The 23955-nt window shown below is 35.8% G+C and overlaps 1 protein-coding gene across 2 annotated transcripts in view; it reads right to left on the bottom strand.

Moving 5' to 3' along the window:
• Positions 1–23955, bottom strand: part of CTNNA3 (catenin alpha 3) — a 1495188-nt gene that overhangs the window by 1339733 nt on the left and 131500 nt on the right. For both annotated transcript variants that reach the window (XM_045841855.1, XM_045841856.1), the window contains exon 5: positions 9779–9898. In XM_045841855.1, coding sequence (XP_045697811.1) covers positions 9779–9898 — 120 coding nt within the window. The remainder of the gene's footprint in view (positions 1–9778; positions 9899–23955) is intronic.

Raw genomic sequence — 23955 nt, 5'->3', positions numbered from 1 at the left:
TCATCTACTTTATAGTAAATATGTGACTGAGTTTGTTTTTCTGAAACAAATGCTGCTGAGCCAATACCGGCAGACCCCATGGTGAGTTTGGCCAAATCACAATGGACACAACAGGGTTAAAATACTACATTTTTTACTCTTCTTTACAGTTTCCTGTACCTTAGACTCAGCACCTCTCCTTTCCTTCTATTCTCTTTCACCTTTCATCTTGTGACAAAGGTATGCAAAGAATAATTCTGACAGCTGCTGAAACATGTAATCTACAAAAATAGCATATATGTGAAAAGTGTGTCTCTTCACGTGACAGAAAAACAGCAAAATGAAAATATAAAATTTGTGATAAAGGATATTATAGTAAGGATAGCAATATCTTTTATGTCCTACACATAGGCACAAACCTTACTACTGGGTCATCACTCAAATCCAAAATATTTACTAAGTACTTACCATGTTCCAAGGACTGCTTTGGGCTCTGGAGATACAACTAGAAATGAAGCTCTCCTACAGTTAAACTTCCCTGATACTAAAATGTGGCTTATGGACTAGCAGCATTGGTATCACTGAGGAGCATGCTTGACTCTCCAGTCTCTCTCTGGACCTACTGAATCAATTTGTAGTTTAACAAAATTCCCCATGTGATTTGTACACATATCAAAGTTTAGAAAGCACTGTTTCCAAGGGCACTGGTTTGAAAAACACAGGATCTAAAAATTATCCAGAAAATAAAAATTTCTATGCAATAGAAAAAAACAAAATGATGGGTTTTCTGTATTTGTGTACCCATGCATTAAAGGAGTTGAACCAAATGACGCTTGTACTTCCTCTTCTAAAATGTAATATTTAATAAAGACAATGTTGTCTTTCCTTTTTAAAAAATGTCACTACTGAATAATTTTCATTTATGGACAGTTCATTGCATAGTATACACACACAGAGAAGTTAAATGCATCTTTGTTGTTCCTACAGTTTGATATGCAACTCAATTCCCTAGGTGACTCCATAATTCCAAAGCAACAAGGTTCCTAGAGACTCAGCAAAGTCTGTGCCCTCGCTGGTCCTCCCTTCATCCTGGTAGAAAATTCTATTCTGGTACAGATCCCTAGCGCCCAACCTGAGAGACCATAAACTCATAAACTGGAGTCCAACCACGATCAGAAAGAAATGGACTTCACTGAAAACCCAAGTGAGCTGCATCCTCGTTTTAGTCCTCTGTTGCACATTTTTATGAACAGTTAATAGAAGCCCCCTTGTTTCTCCTTGTGTGAGAGAGTGGAGATGGAGAGGGGCCAGAGGCTTGCATTTTAAGAAAGACTCTGCCTACCCCCTTTATTGGGGACAAGAGAGAACACAGGCTCCTCTAAAGCAAGACACACTCTGAGGCTCTCGAGGGACTAGGAGGGACACCTTCCTTCCATACCTGCCTCAATGAAGGAGAATATCACTGCCTGAGCACCTGGCAAAGGATACAACAGAGGAAATGCTCCTAAAGACTCAGAAGCCAACAGAAGTATGACTTTTTCTGGAGAGAACAGGTTTGCTTCCATAAATGCTGCCCTCCATCAGAGCCTCTCACCACAGCCACATCTGAGCTTTAACATGGGAAAGGATCTCTGTAACCAGCCTACTCTCCAGAATCACACACCTTTTCAAAAAAGGACAGGAATGCTTTTCAAATCTGTAGGTGCTTTCTCAGCTTTAGGATTCAAGCTAGAGATACCAAAGGGTCTATATACAAGTAGCTGGAGAAAGACAAATACCATATGATTTCACTTATATGTAGAATCTAATGAACAAAATAAACTAACAAACATAATAACAACAGAATCATAGATGTGCAGTACAGACTGGCAGCTGTCAGGAAGGGGTGGGGGGCTGGGTGAAAAACATAAAGGGATTAAGAAAAAAACAGACACAGACATCAGTATGGTGAGGATCAGCAGGGAAGGAGGGTGGAGGAGCTAGAAGAGAGTAAAGGAGGAATAAATGGTGGTGAATTCACCCAAGACTTGAATTTGGGTGGTGAGTGCACAATGCGGTATGCAGATGATGAGTTATAGAGTTGGACACTTAATACCTGTATGGTTTTATTAACCAATGGCACCCCAATAAATTCAATTTTTTAAAACAGAGATAAAAAGTATATTCTACTGCTGACTTATGCTAAGGAACTCACAAAAGAACCAAGGAAAATATCACTTCATGTTAGTGTCCCAGCTCTGCCATTAGCCAAGTATGTGGCCTTGTAAAAGATATCTAATCTTCTTGGGACTCATTTTTCTCATTTCTAAAATTTAAAAAAAATGAGTTAGATAAATTTTAAAGACTCCTTAGTTTAAGGTTCTCTGATTTTTGTGTACTTTCTTTACATTGCATCTCAAGCCACCAGAGTTCATAATTTTGGCAGTGAAAAGTCATCCCCTTTTGCATGCACAGCTTATTTTCAAGCTACAAAACAGACTAGAGAAGATATTTTCAGAGGTAACTCTTTCAGGACTTTGATTTCTTATCAATACCAACTTGCCAATCTTGTGGACTTGGGTATGTCAATATCAGAGAAGCGTAAGTGCCACATTGATCCAAACACTAAAGAGTTTTTTAACCACCTCTGAAATTCCTAGGGTATTGCAAATTTTGAAAACCACCTATAACAAAGTATTAACTATTTTAATATGCATTTCCCACTATAAAGTAGCTATAAGCTGCCCATAAGGCAAATTCTCACATAGCAAAAAACCTTGTAAAAAATTAGTAAGTCTTTCTGGTACATGGAAATCAACTAGCATGTGCTTGATACAACAGCTTCCTACCTAAGCGCCACCAATAAACAACTCTAGAGACAACCGATGGAAGTGGAATAGCAAACCTTAGAACTTAGAAGATCTCTCTATAATGTTTTCACTTACTAATTTAATAGGGGACACCTATTTGTCATGACTGTTAATTATATCCAATGTGGAAATCAAATTTTAGAAGGAGAACAACTAACTAATGGGCATCATTTTAATCACTTGATTTTGAATAAAGGGTGAAGTTCTTACATAAAAATCCATATAGTTTTTTAACTTCAGGCTATCACTATAGAAATAGAAATCACCCTATAAAGATCTGCACGTTATGAAGCAGTGAAAATGGTTGGATGGCCACTGCAATAAACTAGAAATTAGGAAATCTGAACATTAATTCTGAATCTGCTGCTGACTCAATGACCTTGAATGATGTAATGATGTATCTAAACTTCCTGGTGCTTGCTCATACTCTCTCCATCAAAAAAAACTAAAGAATTAGTGAAATTTCATCTCTTTTTATTCCATTTGAGACAAACAACTGTGTATACTTAAATAAAAATGTAATTGCATATGTGGTGGGTGGGATAAAATATGTTTGGGTTGGTTTGAAATTTACTGTAGCACCCTGTCTTATAATTAAATGTCTATATTGTACAATAAATTCTTCTTTTTATTTATTGATTTGTGACAGAGGGAGAGAAACATCAACTTGTTGTTGCCCTTATTTATGTATTTGTGGTTGCTTTGCCAATGTGCCCTGATGAGAGATCAGGCCCACAACCTTGGCCTATCAGGACAACCCTCTCACCAACTGAACTACCTGGCCAGGCCATGAGTTTTTAAATAATGTCTAAAATGCTTTAAGATCTTCAGAAACAGTTTTATAAATGACACAAATAATCATTTTTTGATTGAACAAATAGGAAGCAGAATATCATCTAAGATAGACATGAATATTTTATATAGCAATCATTAGTTCACTTACTCTTAAAAGGAATAATTCAATCAGAATTCTTTCAAGAAAACTGGATTAATTAGAGAACAAGGAAGGGAAGGATCTTCTCCCAGTTGAGTTATTAACATATTTCATCTAACAAAGGCCACCAAAGTGAAGCTGTTGCTTGTAGAACCCCAACATGAAGCTGTTGCTTAGCATCTCCCCTTAGTGTTCATTCAGTCCAGCCCCCAACAGCACTTTCATAGACTGCCTCTAACAATCCCAGATGCATATGTACTTTATTTTTAAGGGACTTAAGAAAATATATTTACCACTTCCATTTTAGTGTTAATGTAAATGGGAAGATAGTTCTACTTTATACTGCCCATGCACACAAGCAACTCCGGTCCATGATCATTGCATATCACCTTACCCTAGATGATCCATAACATCTTTATTGCTCTAAGTCTTTACATGGTTAAAGACTATTATTGGAATTTATCAGCTTCCTCTTCTCTGCATACCATAGCACAACTACAAGAAGCCTAACCCTAACTGAATTCTATTTTGCTAAGCATGGTTTTCACAGGAGGCCTACACTGCTGCCTCCTGTCCTCAAGTTCTAAATTCCAAGGTAAGCCTAGGATTACTGTCTGTGTGGTAAGTCATTATCCATCTGGAATTTTATTTTCAAAGCCAGGGGTTAACCTGCAGTCCTCCTCACTAAATAAATTTCATCTAACTTACTTGTATTTTTCTTCATTGATAAGGGATCATTTTAAAGTCAATTCCTATCCTACCAGGCATTGTGTACTTTTCTGGTTTTGCTGTTATCTAAAGGGGTTAGTCACTAAGCTCAGTAAAAGCCGTTGTTTGCTCTTGAACATCATCACTAAAGAAAGAACACTGTTGTGCCATACAATACCATGTGGAACCACAAAGAAAGATCAGGTACATAGGGTGTAATTGTTACATGAGATGGGATTTACCCAGAACATTGGGTCTAAGACCCTATTTCCACCACACGTGGTCATGGCATAATACTCAGGACCTTAACTTCTTTGCGCATCAAGAGACAGCACATTAGAAACACAGTGGAACCAAATACTGCAAATCCTTCCTTGGGAGGTATCATTATCTTTTTGTGACACAGTTACCAGCTGCTCAATTACACATACTCAGAAACATTCCACACTATCTGTTAAGAACAGTACTGGACCCTATGTGCAGTATGAAAGTATAGAAAATAGAGAAATATCCTTATGGAACTTAAAAACCACTTAAGAAGATGACTTATGAGAATAATACAAAAACACTATAATAGGTACCACTTACACTAACAACATGCCAGGCACTGCACTAAACCCTTTGCATATTTATTCCTTTATTTCAAAGTACTTAAGACATATGTACTTTATACTTTACATATTGTTTTGTCAAAATAGGCTGTAAATTAGATATTGTTTTCCTAACACTTTAAAACCTCGTGCCCGAAGCAATGCAGATAGTCGCACAGGATCTGGCTGACCTCAAAGCCCACCCTCTACCCCGCACCACTTGATCCTCAGTGACTATCACAATCAATTAGACGCTAAATTGTACAGCACAGACACAAGCTAAGAAGGAAGAGTTTACATATTGACTAGAGGTCATAGGATAAGGTATCATAAGAGAGGTGAGACCAGTTTGGCTGTAAAGAATAATTAAATAGATAATTAGAAAAGGGCTAGATATTCTTAAGTATCAAATTATATAAACCTTGTGAAAAGGTCAGGAGGCAAGACTAGCATGTCATAATTAGGGAAACAAGAGGAAGATCAGACATGAAGTACAGTATTTTAATTTTACATATCTTCACACCAATGTGTAAATGTGCCTTAGTCTACATAATGTCAACTTAATATCAACTACAGCTTACATCAAAGGATTTCAGAAGCCTCTGGAAAGGGATGTGTATTATAATGCTATTATAAGTACTATAGGTAGAAGAAGAGAGGAAAGAATTAAATTAGCTTCCAGATTTTTGAACTTCATTTTATTTTATTCTGCACAATCAAAGCCCCAAGGAAATTTCCTGATTCATAACTTCTCAAATTAATACATCAATCTAGGTTCTACACAATAGCTGAAGCTTGCTATTACCATTCCTGTGTAATATCAACCAGGAAGATAAAAACCAAATAGTCCAAGCAGATAAACTCTAAAATTACATCTCCAGATATTAAAAACTGAAAATGTCTCTAGGTTCTCCAGTTCATCCTGCTTCATCATCTGCTTACTTCAAGCCGACTCATCCTGGAAAACCTACTCCCACCCCCGTCTAGCATGGCTTCCCCTCACCTTTTCCACCCAAGGCCGTTTTCATCATTAGTCTTTCTGACAGAAGGAGAATGGAGAGATGCCTGTGCCTTAACCTAAAATATAGCCTAAGGAATAGCTGAAGTGTAAGCACTCACTCTTTTAAAAAATGAAATAAGGAAAGAAAAGAAATAACTAAGCTCATACCTAGGAGAAAAAGCATAGTAAGCACCCTCCCCCCAAAAGAGGTAAAAGAATAGAACAAAATACGCCAGGGATCTGTCTGACTCAGTGAAAGACGTAATCTCTCATAATTATGTTTGTCATAGAAAGGACAGAAAATAAAATCTAATGAATGAGTTCAGGATAATTAGTACAGTCAATTCATTGGATACCCATAACATAGTTAACATAACATTGATATTTTGTTTTTGTTTAAAGAAAGGTGTGGGAAATGAAACATGTAAGCAGAGAACCTAAATAATACATAAGGCAAGGAGCAATCTGTCAGCCTTAGCATCCAGAAAGCCAAAGGGTTGGTGCACTTATGAATGTTAAAAATTTTAATTGCCTGTAACCTGACGCCAACTTTTGTATGTTTTCTTGTTCATAGCACCAAGGACACCAACAAGTACTTACTGAGCATTTGCCATGGGTCAGATACTGTTGCGAGCACTGCAGAGAACACAGCACCGAAGGTGACAGATGAGGCCCTGTCCTTATGGAGCTTATGCTCTGTCACAACAAGGAATGATAAATATGGTTGGACCAGAAAGCAAACCATGACTAATTCTCTGGGACAAAGAGTCCTGCCTTATACGGCAGAAGCTTTCTAGCTACATTGCAATTTACAGACAGCTGAATATTTTCCAGTAGGAGAAACTCACTGGAGTGTGTTTAAGAGGTGTGTGTGGGGGCGGGGGAGGGGGGTGTTAAAGGAGTACAATGGGAAATAAAAGGGCAAATCTCACCAAGTCAAGGAAGAGAAAACATTATGGTTCTTTGGACCCTGCCCATTCAGGAAACACAGTTCATCTGTGGCTTTGGTACAAAAGAACTTGGTTAATATTACAAATTTCTAGGAAGTTCTACTACATTCAGAAGTAAAATGGGAAGTAAACAATATTTGTCTTTGCTGTTCTCTGTCATCTGCCTCATTCACTATGTCTTCTTGTATCCTCTCTTTTTTCTCCCTTTTTCTATTTTGAGATTTTTTTTAATTTTCAAAAATAAATGTTTTAACTTACTAGATGCATGTAGTAAAAAAAAAGTACATTTTAATTTCCTGCATATTATCCCTCCTATCTTATACTTATTAGTTTCTTCCCTCTTTCTCCATCACTCTATGGTCCCTGGCTTCTTACTATCCTTCTCTTTCTGACCACTTCCCTCCAATTCCCCTTCTATCATTTGCAGGGAGAAAAAAATGATCAGTAGTATAGGAAAAGATGGAGTCTAGTGAGGCAAAGGATTGACAATATGTTACATGTGTAGGTAAGTCCATTTTACACAGATTTGTCCCTTTGAGTATAAAAAAAATGCTTTGTGTGAATAAATTCACTAGAACTAAAGTTGCTAGACATAACACTTAGAAAATTGTGAAGATAAAAATTTTTACATTTTTTTAGCTCTCTGGATATATTCTTTCAAAAATCCTTTTTGTATATATTAGAGGATTTACATGAGACAGAGAGGGAGAGGGAGAAAAAGGGAGGGAAGGAGGGAGGATGAATTAGCCCTGTCTTTTGCCTTTCATCAGGGGATCATTTTCAAATGTTTCTTTAAGCAGTAAGTCTGGCCTCTGCTAAAATTGCTTTCATTCCATTCCACATGCCTAGAACTCCTCACTTCACTATCCCCCAACCAGGTTCCCTGCAGGGATATTGGGAATGAGACGAGACCATGGAAAAGACCAGGCTTGGAGTCAGACTAATTTACCCTGGAAGCCCAGCTTCATGTCTTAGCGCACAGACCTCAGGCAAATTACTTACCTATTTTAACAAGTCTTCTCATCTGTAAAATGGTGCTCATAAAACCAACCACTTTATATTGTTATACGCATTTAATTATCTAATCCATAAAGGTATTGATCATACTATATAGCAGATAGTTGCCATTTAATGAATAATATATATGATTTAAATATACATAAATACACACACACATATATATACACAACTCACATGCTTATAATTTTCTCACATACCCAGGCAATTTACCTACTGTCCTCAATGCCATTCTCCTAGAGTTCTGCCCTTGAAGCATTTTTATTTTTCCAAAGTCACAATTAGCTAATGTATGAATCTAATTACGGAGAATGTGTTAATGAGAAAGGATAGGTGAAGAGAACGGTGACTACTGCCTGCCAACTCAAATACTCCTCAGTGGTAAAATATGGCTCTTGGAAACAAAACTGTACTAGAAGTTGCATGGGCCAGAGCAGTGACTCGCGGTGTGAATTTCAAGCAGCATCACCTGGAAGCTTACCGTAGTGGCTCTCGGTAACTCTAACTGCTTCTGTTATGTGTGCTGATACCTAGGACCTCGATAATTTTTCAAAAAGGTTAAAAAAAAACATAAATGGATTGTGTGTCCTATTTAATATAAATTAAAGCATGTTCAGAGATATTGCATTTGCCCAGAACACTCTACAAAACATATATAGTTCCTAGGAAAATAGGGCCTTGGGGAGTGTCTTTGATAAAACAAAACCTAAAACACAATTCTCTTTCCAAGTCAGTATTTCTAGACCATATTAAGTTGACTTCATGAGGTGTAACTACACATAGGAAGTCCTGCTTTGAAAACCCCCATCCAAAAGATCAAAAAAACCTGTGAAATTGGCAATGGCAAGAGAATCAGTCACACCTTTGCCACACTAACAGGAAAGACTCTTAAGTAATGGACTTGGTGCCTGGCCATCCGAGTCAGCCACTTAGTCATTTTTCTAGACACTATCCATCATTGAGCACATTCCCAAATTTCATGTAACCTAATTTAAACATCTAACTGGCATTTCTGATGGGAATAAACATTCCATCAAAGTAAAAGTTTGACAACCCTGCCACCTAGTGGCTATAAAGAAAGAGGAGACAATCCTGCTTGGGAAAAGTAGCTAGCTACTATGGCAGCAGATAATTTAATGATTATTAATATTATAAAATACTAACTCTAAAAGCAACCTTGATCTATTTTGTCTTTGAATTTATCTTGGTATCTACACAAGGAGGCAAAAATACTTGGATTTGTTAGGTATATTTTCCTGTAATCTTGTACATTTAGCAAATTTTTGCTAATCTTCAGAGATCAAATAAGAAAACTAAAGGTTGATTCATATTTTGACATATTTATGAGCCTTTTCCTTAATATTATATTTGCAACCACATCTTTTACCTGGTCTTCAGGTGATTTTTCTTATGTAACCCCCCATCTGGTCAAGCACTCACAGAGGCCCCCTTTAAGCTAGTAAAGTATCCTTAGTCAAAGGGTAGGTGTACCTTTACAAACCAGTGGTTTTCTTTAAGAGAGGTGAAAAGGACACATATAGAAACCCCTGTAGTACTTATCTGGAAATAAGGACCACAGGGAACACTGCAGGAAGTCACAGGAACAGACAGGTCCACACAACACAGCACAACCTATTTCTGCCCTAAATATTAGAAGGTAAGCGTCCCCAGGCCTACCTAAACCTGACAGGCAAGACAGCACAAAGCCTGAAGTGTTCATCTCCTCCACCAAGAAAAGGTCTGACTCCTACCTGCTGACGTTTGAAGGCTAAATAATCCAAATTTTCCAGCTCCTTCCCAAGCTTCTGGTAGGTTTTCTGGAGGTCAGATGTGTTGGAAACATTTTTAAGAGACTCAAGTGTCCTTTGAAACTGAAATCAAAAGCAAAAGCAAATCAGTAGGATAGCAGCATATTTTTCCTCAAATTCCTAACCAGCTAGTACTGAGAAATAGTTGACATTGAGCCTCAGTTTCTCCCATTCATAAAACAGAGATAATAAATGCTAGCTAATTGCTTCTCAATAAAATATTTAGAAAGTTACTATGAAGAATCAGAAACTGTACAAGCAACAAATTACATAAATGAAAGCCCATTTAGTCCTCATTTCAACAAAAGAGCATACTGGATTTTAAGAAGATAAAACTCTTCATGTCTTAGCATACACTGCTACTTTTAAAGAAAAAAAGTGCAATGAATGTATAATTTCAAATCATAATAAGGAAGTATTAAAAGAGCTCTCACATTCCAACCATGGAAACAAACTTACGTAAAAGTAGCTGCTTGCCTCTCGTAGAAACATCTACATAGAATAGGCACCTACTGAACTTCAGCCAGGAACATCTCTCAGACCTCATATTTTGAGAGGTAAAAAAGATTTTAAAAACTAACATTTTGACGCTTGAAGCATATGTAGCATGTTCAGCAAACATTTATTCATTTCTGTTTTATAACACCAATGAGTTATGAAATCAGTTCTGCTGAATCAGAATGTTTCTGTTCATTTTTAAGTCAGATACTAGATAAATACAAAGGAGACAAATTGCAGTGGGTCACAGAATATTTTTCTACTACTAAGTAATTAAGCAAAGGGAACTCACAAGAAATTAAATTCTTGGTTTATTTTAGTAAATTAGAACATACTTTGGATGATGATTGAAAATGTCAAGTAATGTCATTTGCAAGACATTTGCATTTTCTCTTTATGTTATTTATTTCCCATATGCTCACTGTGTGCCATTGGATAGATTTCTACATTCGATAGAGACTTCATCTTAAACACACCAGAACTCCACTGTGACTACGATGCTATGAGACAGGCTAATAGAATTTTACAGAATATAATTAAGTTTCCGGGGAAATGATTCGACCCTTACTATTTCGAACTCTATGGAATAAGTCATATTATAATGGCATTCTACTGAATTAAATCCTTAATTTCATGAAAGCAACATATTTATCTCAATTCAAGGTGGCAGAAGAAAAAGAAGGGAAATAACAGTCCTAAGCTTCCACAGCAGGACAGTAAATTACATTCAACAATGTAATCTTTTAGAACCTACTATGTTCAAGGCACTATGAATACAAACACATTTCTTGTGCTAAATGAACTTATAGACTACAGGTGAGGCCAAACATGAAACTCACAAATGGGAAAGACTTTGACATTTGAGTGCCTGCTCAGTGGCAGGTACTTTGTGCTTTCCAAAGTAATCCTCACCAGAACCCCAGGAGCTCCTACTTCTCTATCCATTCTGCCCGCAAGTAAACTGGGACTGTTTCAACTGGTTCTTGACTACAGCATTGTGTACTTTCTGCTTTGTCATTAGCTCTAACATAAAACAGAGTGAAGAGAATGCAAAAAAAGAAATAAAAGCAACATGTGATGAAACAGCCAAAATGCAATGATATTAATTGAGAGACTCGGGCCACATTAAAGACACAAGGGAAATTGATTAGGGCCTCAATTCACTGGAAGAATTTTCAGATCCTTAAATAGGAGCCAGTCCCACCCATCAGTTTAAACATGGCCTAAGTCCGTTCATCTTCCCCTTCTGTAGCAGAGTAAACACATTTCTTTTAACATAATTTTAATGACCGTTATTCTAACTGTTTATTATGTGATCATTTCTAGGCCTTGCCATTCTTGGGTCCATTCTCACTATGTTCAAATCAAAATAATACCAGATCTAAAATTTTAAACAATTTATATAATGTTATCTATAAGTAATATAAACTATTTACCAATCAATCTGTCCCCTAAGAAATATTAGCTTTACTTCTTAAATATTTCTTCCTCACATTTATATCTGTGAACTTTTATACAACTCTAAAAAGAAACTTTATGGTTAACACAAGTTAAGAAACATAAAAAACAATATTTCCAGATAATCCGTCCATGGCCAAAGAAAAAAGAGAAAATCCGGTAAGGATACATCACCACAGAATGTTTCCATTAAAGGTCAGAGTTTGCATAACGTGGAGCTGTTAGCTTGAACTTCCATTATCAGAACTTATATCATCTATTCATTGATACAAAATAGCTCAGAATACTCAAACTAAGATGATTCATTCATTTAAGTAGTTTTTTTTATTTACAAAAACAAATGATTGTCAAGGAGAGGTCATACAAAATTCATAGTGTAACTCTGTGTTAGATCCCTATTAAAAGCCCCATCAACAGCTTCCCACATATACACTTAAGGATGCTAAAGAATGAAAGCAATAATTTTACCTTGCAGATGAGACTGAACTACAAAAGATAAAAATAAGGCAATGGTTAAGGTGAGTTTTAGATTTTATGTAAAGATACTTGATATTGACTTAATTTGAAGATTTTTATTCCCATAGGCCACTGTGCTTGATCATTGGGAGAGGCCTCTGGAGAGGCCTACTACATCAGTTCAGTCCATTGTAATTTCACTATATTGACTATGTCTCAAAATAGCTTATCTCTCAGTTTAAGTCAGGAAAGGAAGCACAATTAATCAAAGAGATTTTAATATTCCTAGATTCTGCCTGTTTGAAGTTTTGAGTGGTAATTTAAAATAATTCAAGAACCCCAAATAATTTATTGAACATTGAATCTATCTGGTGTTAATATTTTTAAACATTTTAAAATTTTTTAATTACAGTTTACACTCAATATTTTGTATTAGTCTCAGGTGTACAGCATAGTGGTTAGACAATCATATACTTTACTAAGTGTTCCCCCAATATTTCCAGCACCCGCCTGACACCATACATAGTTATTATGCTATTATTGATTACTTTCCTGTACTGCACTTTATTTTTTATTTAATCTTTATTGTATTTTTCCATTACCATTTAGTTCCCTTGTACCCTCCTGCTCCCAGCAATCACCATACTGTTGTCAATTTCTATGAGTTGTTTTTCCTTTCTGCTCAATTCCTCCACCTCCCAACCACCCCCTGCCAAAAGCTGTCATCCTGCTCTTCATCTATGAGTCTGTCTCTACTTTGCTTGTTAGTTCAGTTTGTTCATTAGATTCCACATGTGAGTGAAATCATAGACTATTTGTCTTTCTCTACCTGGCTTATTTCATTTAGCATAATGTTCTCTAGGCCCATCCATCCATGTTGTAACAAAGGGTAAAATTTTCTCTTTATGGCTGAGTAGTATTCCATTTTGTAAATGTCCCATAGTTGTTTTATCCATTCATCTATTGATGGAAACTTGGGCTGCTTCCGTGTCTTGGCAATTGTAAATAATGCTGCAATGAACATAGGGGTGCATATGTTTTTTTGAATTTGTGTTTGGGTTACTTTGGATATATTCCCAGATGTGGGATCACTGGGTCAAAAGGCAGATCCATTTTTAATTTTTTGAGGTATCTCTATACTGCGTTCCACAGTGCTTGCACCAGTGTGCATTGCCACCAACAGTGTAAAAGGGTCACTTCCCCTTTCTCCACATCCTTGGCAGCACTTATTTATTGATTTATTGATTATAGCCATTCTGACAGGTATGAGATGATATCTCATTGTGGTTTTTATTTGCATCTCTCTGATGGCTAGTGATGTTGAGCATCTTTTCATACATCTATTGGCCCATTTGTATGTCCTATTTGGAGAAGTGCCTATCCAGGTCCTTTACTCATTTTTAATTAGGTTGTTGGGAGGGGGGGTTGGGGGGGAGTGCTGAGTTTTGTAAGTTCTTTATAAATTCTGGATATTAACATCTTATCAGATATATTGGGGAATGTGTTTTTCCATTCTGTGGGTTACCTTTGTATTTTGTTGATGATTTCCTTTGCTGTGCAGAAACTTTTTAGTTTGATATAGTCCCATCTGTTTATTTTTTGTTTGTTTGTTTCTGTTGCCCGGGGATCTCCAGTCCCCAATAAAATATTGCTATGAGCAACATCCAAGATTTTGCTGCCTGTTTTCTTCTAGGATTTTTATGGCTTTGGGTCTAACATTTAAGTCTTTGATTCATTTTGAATTTATCTTGTGTGTGGTATAAGAAAGTGGTCATTTCATTTTTTCTATACATATCTGTCCAATTTTCCCAATACCATTTATTGAATAAACTGTCTTCAGCCCATTGTATGTGCTTGCATCTCTATAGAATATTAATTGACTATAAAGATATGGATTTATTTATGACTCTCTCTTCTGTTCCATTGATCTGTGTGTCTGTTTTTATGTCAGTATCATGCTGTTTTGATTACTATTGCCTTATAGTATAGTTTGATATTAGGTAGCATGATTCCTCAAACTATGTTCTTCTTTCTCAGGATCACCATTGCTCTTCAGGGCCATTTGTGGTTCCATATGAATTTTTGAAGTATTTGTTCTAGTTCTGTGAAATATGTCATTGGAATCTTGATAGGAATTGCATTGAATCTACAGATTGCTTTGAGTAGTATGTACATTTTAATAATGCTAATTCTTTCTATCCATGAACACAATATGTGCTTCCACTTATTTGCATCTTCTTCAATTTCTTATAACTTTATGACTACAGGTCTTTTAAATCCTTGGTTACGTTTACTCCTAGGTATTTTATTCTTTTTGTAGCAATTATGAGTAGGATTGTTTTCTTGATTTTCCTTTCTGTTAGCTCATTGCTGGCATATAAAAATGCAACCGATTTCTGGATATTAAATTTGCATCCTGCTATTTTGCTGTATTAATTTATCAGTTCTAATAGTTTCTGGGTGGAATCCTTGGGGTTTTTCTACATACTATATAATGTCTTCTGCAAATAAAGACAGTTTTACTTCTTCATTTCCAATTTGGATGCTTTTTATTTCTTCTTCTTGTCTGATTGCTATGTCTAAGACTTCCAGTAATATTTTGAACAAGAGAGCTGAAAGTGAACATCCCTGTCTTGTTCCTGATCTTAAGGGAAATGCTTGCAGTTTTTGCACATTGAGTATGATGCTGGCAGTAGGTTTGTCATATATGGCCTTTATTATGTTTAGGTATGTTCCCTCTAATCCCACTTTGCTGAGAGCTTTTATCATAAATGTGTGCTGGATTTTATCAAATGCTTTTTCTACATCTATTGATATGATATTATGGTTTTTATCCTTCATTTTGTTTATGTGATGAACCACATTTATTAATTTGCGAATATTGTGCCAAACTTGCATCCCAGAATAAACCCCATTTGATCATGTGTATGATCTTTTTGATGCACTGCTGTATTTGGTTTGCTAATACTTTGTTGAATGTTAGTGTCTATGTTCATCAAGGATATTGGCCTATAATTTTCTTTTCTTTCTTTGTAATATATCTGATTTTGGAATTAGGATAATGCTGACCTTGTAAAATGAGTTTAGGAGCCTTCCCACCTCTTGAATTTTATGAAATGTTTTAAGAAGGAGGTGTTCGTTCTACTTGGAATGTTTGGTAAAATTCACCTGTGAAGCCATCTGGTCCAGGGCTTTGCTTGTTTGGGAGCTCTTTTGATTACTGCTTCAATTTTGCTAAGTGTAATCTGTCTATTCAGAGTCTCTGATCTCTCCTGATTTAGTTTTGGAAACAGTAATCTTTAAGGGTCCTGGGAGGAGATTAATGTAGCTTCCACTTACTCCTCCACCATCTTGGATCTCCTATATCCTGTGTTAATATTTTTAACTAATTACAGACCAAACTGAAACCGGAAAAAAGCCCAATAAATAAATCTGAACCCCAAAAACCAAATTATGTTCCAAAACTGTCAAAACTGAATATTAAAATAGTCTATTTTTTGAGAAACAAATGCAAAATCTGTTCTATTTGACTGCCTTATCAAATATCACAGGGTAGATAAGAATGAGAAGATGTAAACATTATCCCTAGCCCAAAATTTGCCATAAAAATAGGTGTTGTAAGCACCCCCACAGTATTTTCTCATCAGTTCCCTTTCTGCTCAAGTTCCAATTCAAGATGTCAGTGCAGGAAGATCCTGAATTCACCTCCTTCCATAGACACACTGAATCTACAGCTATATATGGAACAATTTCCTATGAAAAAGCAATCTGATGGAAAAACTGTTTCACCTCAGGTAAATGAGAGGGAAACCACACTGAAGCAGGTAGAAAAGGTGGAGACACGATTTTGCTCCTATACCCCACCCCAATGGAGCAACCCACCATTAGGAAGAAATTCAAAAAGCGGAGCATCTCCCTAGGGAGTGAGGGTTTCATATACCACATCAGGTACCCCAGCTTTTAAGATGGGCAACTGAGATGTAAGCCTCCAAAACACTTGGCTTTGAAGACCAATGGGGCTCACATCCACCAGACTCATGGGGCTGTACCAATACTTACACCAGACAAAATAAACTTTGAAAACAAAGGCTACAACAAGATACAAAGAAGAAACAAAGAATTCAATTTCTGTGTATTTATCTAAAGAAACTCAAAACACAATTTGAAAATACATATGCACCCATATGTTCAATGCAGCATTATTTACAATAGCCAAGATATGAAAACAACATTTAAGTGCCCATCAATAGATGAGTGGATAAAGAACAACGGTACATATATACAATGGAATAATACTCAGCCATATAAAGAATGAAATCTTCCCTCTGCAACAGTGTGGATGGATCTAGAGGGTATTACACTGAGTGAAATAAATCTGACAGAGAAAGACAAATGTCATATGATTTCACTTATATGTGGAAGTTAAACAAAGTAAACAAAAAAGAAGCAAACTCACAGATACAGAGAACATTTTGATGGTTGCCAAGATGGGAGAGAGTTTTGAGGTGATAGGTTAAAAAAGGGAATGGATTAAGAAGTACAAATTGGTACTTACAAAATAATTGTGGTTGTAAAGTATAGCACAGGGGATAATGTCAATATAGTCAATAATGTTGCAATAACTATATATGGTGTTAGGTGGCTACTAGATTTATCTAGATAAATCACTTTGTAAGTTATATAAATATCTAAGCACTATGTTGTACACCTGAAACTAATATAATGTTGTATTTCAACTGTAATTGAAAATTTTTTAAAAGAATATAATAAGAGACAAAGAAGGGCATTATATAGGATTAAATGATCAATCCAACAAGAGAATATAACATTTGTAAATGTTTATACAACCAACGTAGGAGCACCTAAATATATAAAGCAAATATTAACAGAACCAAAAGGAAAAATAGATAGCATTACAATAGTAAGAATCCTTAATATCCCCCTTACATCAATGAAAGATCATCTAGACAGAAAATCAATAAGAAAACACCAACCTTAAATGACATGTTAGACCTTATGAACTTTAAAGACATATAGACTAGTCCATCCAAAAGCAATAGAGTATATATTCTTCTCAAGTGTACATGTAACATTCCCCAGGAATGTTACATGTAAATCAAAAGATAAATCAAAATACCTTGAGCTAAATGAAAGTGAAAATACAAAATCCAAACCTATGGATGCAGCAAATGTAGTTCTAAGCAGAAAGCTCATAGCAGTAAATGATTTTCAAGAAAGAAAAATGCAATAAATGATTTTTGAGAAAGAAAATTAAAAAAAATTAACACTATTCACAAAGGAACTAGAAAAAGAAGAACAAACAAAGCACAAATTTAATAGAGAGAAGGAAAAAATATCATGGAAAAAATAAATGAAATAGAAATTAAACTAAACTGACAATGGAAACAATCAATGACTAAGATCTGGTTCCTTGAAAAGATAAACAAAATTGAAAATCTCAGCTAAGCTCATCAAAAAAGAGACAAATTTTTCAAATAAAATCAGAAATGAAATAAGAACTATTATAAGTGATACCACAGAAATACCAAGTATCATAAGAGACTACTATAAACAGTTATACACCAACAAAAAGGAAAACCTACAAGAAATAGATAAATTCTGAAATATACAACCTTCCTAGACTAAATCATGAAAAACAGAAAATCTGAAGAGACCAATTACAAGTAAGGATATTGAATCAGTCATTTTAAATCTCCCAAAAATCAAAAGTCACAGAGATAATAGCTTCACTGGTAAATTCTACCAAACTTTCAAAGATTTAATCTTCTCAAATACTTCCAAAACTGGAAAAGAGAACATCTCCAAACTCATTTTATGAGGACAGCATTATCTGGATACCAAAATCAGAAAAGGACAACATAAGAAAGGAATATCATGGGCCAATATCCCTGATAAATATAGTTGCATAAATTCTCAACAAAACATTAGCAAACCAAATTCAAGAATGCATTAAAAGCATCATACACCATAATCACATAGAATTTATTCCAGGAATGCAAGTGTGGCTCAACATCTGTAAATCAATGTGATACACCACATTAACAAAATTAAGGATACAAATCATATGATCATCTCAATAGATAATGAAAAAACATTTGACAAAATTCAATATCCATTCATGATACACATTCTCAACAAAGTGGGCATAGAGGGAACTTACCTAAATGTAATAATAGCTATATACGTTAAGGCCATAACTAACATCATACCCAACAGTGAAAAGATGAAAGCTTTTCCTCCAAAATCAGGACAAGACAAGGTTGCCCACTTTTGCCACTTTCCTTTAACTAGTATTGCTAAGTCATAACCAGAGCAATCAGGTAAGAAAAAGAAATAAAAGGAATCCAAATTAGAAAGAAATGAGTTAAGCTGTCACTATTTGCACATGATGAAATTTCATATACAGAAAATCTTAAAACTCAAGAAAAACTGTTAAAATAAACAAATTCAGTAACTTTATGGAATATACAATAAATATACAGGAATTTATTGTGTTTTTATACACTACTAATGAACTATCAGAAAGAAAATTATGAAAACAATCCATTTACAATTGCATCAAAAAGGATAAAATACCTACAAATAATGTTAACCAAGGAGGTAAGAAATGCACACTGAAAACTATAAAACACTGATGGAAGGAACTGAAGACAAAGATAAATGGAAAATGTTCCATACTCATGGATTAAAATAATTAAGACTGTTGAAATGTCCATACTACCCAAAATATTCTAAAGAACAAACAATGGAAGTGGTTCGTTAACTTCCAACAAAGGAATTGAAGTGATTCAATGGAATCACTATCAAAATAATACATCTTCACAGAAATAGAACAAACAATCCTAAAATTTGTATGAAACCACAAAAGATCCCAAATAGCCAAAAAAAGAACAATGTCGGAGGTGTCACACTCCCTGATTTCTAACTGTATTACAAAGATATAGTAATCAAAACAGTATAATATTGGCATAAAAGAAGACATATAGATCAATGAAATATAACAAAGAGCCCCAAAATAAACCACACATATATGGTCAATTAATTTATGACACAGAGGCCAACAATATACAATGGGGAAAAAACAATATCTTCAATAAATGGTATTGGGGAAACTGGACAGCCACATGCAAAAGAATAAAACTAGACCATTACCTTATAACAAAAAATTAACTCAATATGGATTAAACACATGACTTCAAGACCTAAAACCATAAAACTCCTAGAAGGAACCACAGGCAATAAGTTCTTTGACATTGGTCTTAGCGATAATTTTTGGTTGTCGCAACAAAAGCAAAAATAAACATTAAGGACCACATCAAACTAAAAGGTTTCTTTATGACAGAAAAAAATACCATCAATAAAATTAAAAGGTAAGTTACTGAATGAAAGAAAATATCTGCAAATCACACATCTCATTGGTGATTAATATCCAATAGATATTAAAGAACTCATACAACTCAATAGCAAAATATCAACTTAATTTTAAAATGGGCCAAGTGTATGAATAGACATTTCCCAAATAAGACATTCAGATGGCCAGCAGTACATGAAAGATACTAAACATCACTAATCATCAGGGAAATACAAATGGAAACTACAAGAAGGTACACCTCACACCTGTTAAAGTGGCTACTATCAAAAAGACAAGAAATGAGTGTTGGCAAGAACATGAAGAAAAGGGAACCCCCATGAACTGTTGGTGGGAATGTAAACTGGTGCATTCACTATGGAGAACAGTATGGGGATTCCTCAAAATATTAAAAATAAAACTACCATATAATCCAGCTATTCCTCTTTTGGGTATTTATCCAAAGACCACAAAAGCACTAACCAAAAAAGTTATCCATACTCTATGTTCATTGCAGCATTATTTATAATAACAAGGATATGAAAACAACCTAAGTATCTATCAACAGACAAATGGATAAAGAAAATGTGGTATATGTATGTAAAGGAATATTATTCAGCCATAAAAAAGAAAATTGTGCCACTTGTGATGACAGGGATGGACTCTGAGGGCATTTATGCTAAGTACAATAAGGCAAACAAAGACAAACACTGTATGCTGTCATTTATATAGAGTCTTAAAGCCTGGAGATCTGGGGTGTCAAACTCATTTTCACCAGGGGCCATATCAGCCTTGCGGTCACCTTCAAAGGGCTAAATATAGAGCTCCTTGCCCCTAGTTAAGAAGTAGTTACACTTACACAGTCCTAAAATTACATCCAGCCCTTTGAAGGCAACCACGAGGCTGATGTGGCCCCCAGTGAAAATGAGTTTGACACTCCTGCTGTAGATCTAAGAACTGGTCAGCGATTGCCAGAGGCGGTGGACAGGTTGGATGAGTAAAATGAGTGAAAAGGGTCAAAAGATATAAATTTCCAGTTATAAAATAAGTATGTCTAGGGATTTAGTGTACAGCATAGTAACTGTAGTTAATAACAATGTGTTACAAACTGAGTTGGTAAGAGATATTTTTGTTTGTTTTAGAGATGAAGGTGGGTTTATTTTTTATTATAAAAAAAAAAGTAACTCATCAGAATCTTAAAGAAATGGAATATTTCACTCAGAAGAAACATCAGATACAAAATTACAAGTGTTTGAACCTAGTGCTGTCCTCTCTCCTCTAAAGGCAGAGGTGTGAAGGAGACTGTAGAAGCAACCAAGCAACTCTGTAACACAAAAACTTCAAATACCTATAAATATGATTGAAACCTAAGCTTGTTTTGCTTTTCAAAATTTTTAATATATCAAAAGGCCTGTCTTAGTGACATACTAGTCCCCCAGAAAATAACCCAACACCCCCTTGTCAGTAATATACATGCTCAAGTTGACCCACCAACTCATATTTCTAAACCCCTGTGCATGTGTCAGGTAACTGCTGCCGCTGCTCTAATGTGCTTCTTCCCATTAACTGACCAGTGTCCACCCCCTCCAGAAGGGCGGGCATGGCACAGAGAAACCCTTAAATGGTAGTAAGGGTTTAACAGCCCCTAATAGCCAGCTTTTCAAGCAATGCCAACCTCAACCCTCAATCAAAAGGAGTCTTCTTTCTAACCAGACTACTCACCTCAAATTTGGCCCCTGTTGACCAGAATGGTTTTTCTCCTTTAGAAAAACCACACACATATGCACACCCATATATAAGTTTTTATTTTTGCATTTAAATATATAAATACTACTCTGATTTGTGCTATAAATTGAGGACCAAGCAATGAGAACCTTTTCTTCTAAGTTAGGACTATCCATCCCATCCATTTAGGCTAAGCTTGTCCCCAGGTGAGGGTGGTTAACCCCAGGCCAGGGAGGCACAGCAGGGTAAGGGGGCATCTTCCTGCCTGATTCTCACACTTCCCTCTCTCTTAAGCCTCACTTTAACTGCAAATCTGGTTATAGATTTTTAAGAACTGGAATTTCCCACCAAGAAAGAATTTCTAACCTAACCACAGAGTAAGCACAGCCCCCTCTGATCCCCTTCAGCTACCTCGAAGAAGAATAAGGTCCTCCTCCTTACTATGCTCATTGTCTGGATAGCTATGCCTGTTGGACAAATATCTGAACATCTGATTAAGTGAGGCAGTGGTTATGTTTCCCCATCTCCCCTCCCTACTAACACACTAGAAAGCTTCATTGATGGGGGGAGTGTGTGTGTGTGTGTGTGTGTGTGTGTGTGTGTGTGTGTGTGAAGAGATTAAGAACTTGACCCCTCTAATCTGGCCAAAAAAGGCAAGAGGTATGAACTGGACATCAGAAATGAAAAAAAGCACTTGATATTCTACCCTTTGTGTTACAGCTATTATGACGATTGAGAGGGGGACAAGAGTAGAAGCAGGATGAAGAATTAATTAGAAGGGGTTCAATGGCTGCAGGTCTCATCCACTTAGTTTTTTACAGGAAGGGCTCATCAGGGAAGGGGAGAGGAAGGGAGGGGAGGAAAGGGGCTGGGAATGCAGTTCAGATTTTCAGTTCTCCTCCCATCCTCAGCTCTGCTGCTAAAAGAGGTCTTAAAAGTTCTCATCACAACAAAAAAGCTCTGTAGCTATGTATGGTGACAGATGTGAGCTAGACTTATTGTGATCATTTCACCATATAGAGGCTAAGGCAAAATCAGGTTTACAATTGTTTGTATGGAATACAATACAATAATTAATAAATAATATAAGAATAAACTGTTTCATGGACTCACAACTGTAAACCTACTTTTGCCCCACCCTGTATACAAATATCAGATCATTGTGTTGTACATCTGAAACTAATATAATATTATACATCAATCATACCTCAGTAAAAATTCCTTTTTGTTCAGAAGAATACTAATCCACCAAATAAAATAGAGCCCATGACTGCTAATCTTTCATTAAAATAACTGAACATCTGGTGGATTGACCTTTTTATTATATAATGTCATTCTCTGTCTTGGCAGTTTTTGACTTAAGATCTATTTTGTCTAATATAAGTATACTCCATGTTCTCTTTGGCTACCATTGGAGTGAAATATCATTTTCCATCCCTTACTTTCAGCTTACGTGTGTCCTTAAATCTAAAGTGAGTTTCTTGTATGAAGCATATAGTTGGGTCTTGTTTTTTTGCCCATTCAGCTGCTTTGTGTCCTTTGATTAATAATCTAATACATTTACATTTAAAGTAGTTATTAAGCCCCAGCTGGTGTGCCTCAGTGGAATTAGTGCTGACCTGTGAACCAAAGAGTCACTGGTTCAATTCCCAGTCAGGGCACATGCCTGGGCTGTGGGCCAGGTCCCTATTAGGGGGCACATGAGAGGCAACCACACATTGAGGTTTCTCTCCCTCTTTCTCCCTCCCTCCCCCTCTCTCTGAAAACAAATAAATCTTCAAAAAAACTTCAAAAAATAAAGTACTTATTAATAAGGAAGGACATACTACTGCCATTTTGTTAGTCTCTTTCTATTAATCATGTAGTTCTTTTTTCTGTCTTTTCCCCATTGCTGTCTTCCTCTCTGTTGTATCATTTTTTGTAGTGTTATGCTTTGATTCTTTTTTTATAACTTCTATGAGTATTTTCATTCTCCCCCCAAAACACATATTTTGTATTGCTGACACTATATCTATTCATACTACGGATTTCTAATATATTTTTATCTGCATCGATTGGAGAGCATTTTCCTTTTAACTTTGGTACTAGAATTAAAAGTGATTTACATACCACCATTGGAGTAATGCAGTATTCTGTATCTGCCTGTATATTTACCTTTATCACTGAGTTTTATAGTTTCTTATGCTGTAAAACATTTCTGTTTAGCAGCTCTTCATTTCAACTTTAAGTACTTCCATTATTTTTGTAATGCAAGTCTTATGGTAATAAACTCCCTCAATTTTTGTTTTTCTGTGAAACTATCTATCCATTTCTGAAGAACCATTTTATTCTCAGTGTAGTATCCTTGATTAGTAGGGTTTTTTTTTTCCTTTCAGCACTCCGAATATATTATACCTCTCTCTTCTAGACTGCAAGGTTTCTGCTGAAATTCTACCAACAGTTGCAAAGGGGTTCTTTGTACATGACATGTCACTTTTCTTTTGTTCTTTTTCACTCCTTCTTTGTCTTTGACTTTTGACAGTATTATTATAATGTGTCTCAGTGTGGACTTTTTTGGGCTCATCACTTTTGGTATCTTTTGAGCTAGTTGGATTTCAGTGGCCATTTCTTTCCC

The sequence above is a fragment of the Phyllostomus hastatus genome, unplaced genomic scaffold (genome assembly GCF_019186645.2).
Source record: "Phyllostomus hastatus isolate PE091 unplaced genomic scaffold, TTU_PhHast_1.1 phas_contig_38, whole genome shotgun sequence".
Taxonomy (NCBI): domain Eukaryota; kingdom Metazoa; phylum Chordata; class Mammalia; order Chiroptera; family Phyllostomidae; genus Phyllostomus; species Phyllostomus hastatus.
This window is presented reverse-complemented; position numbering and strand designations above follow the sequence as displayed.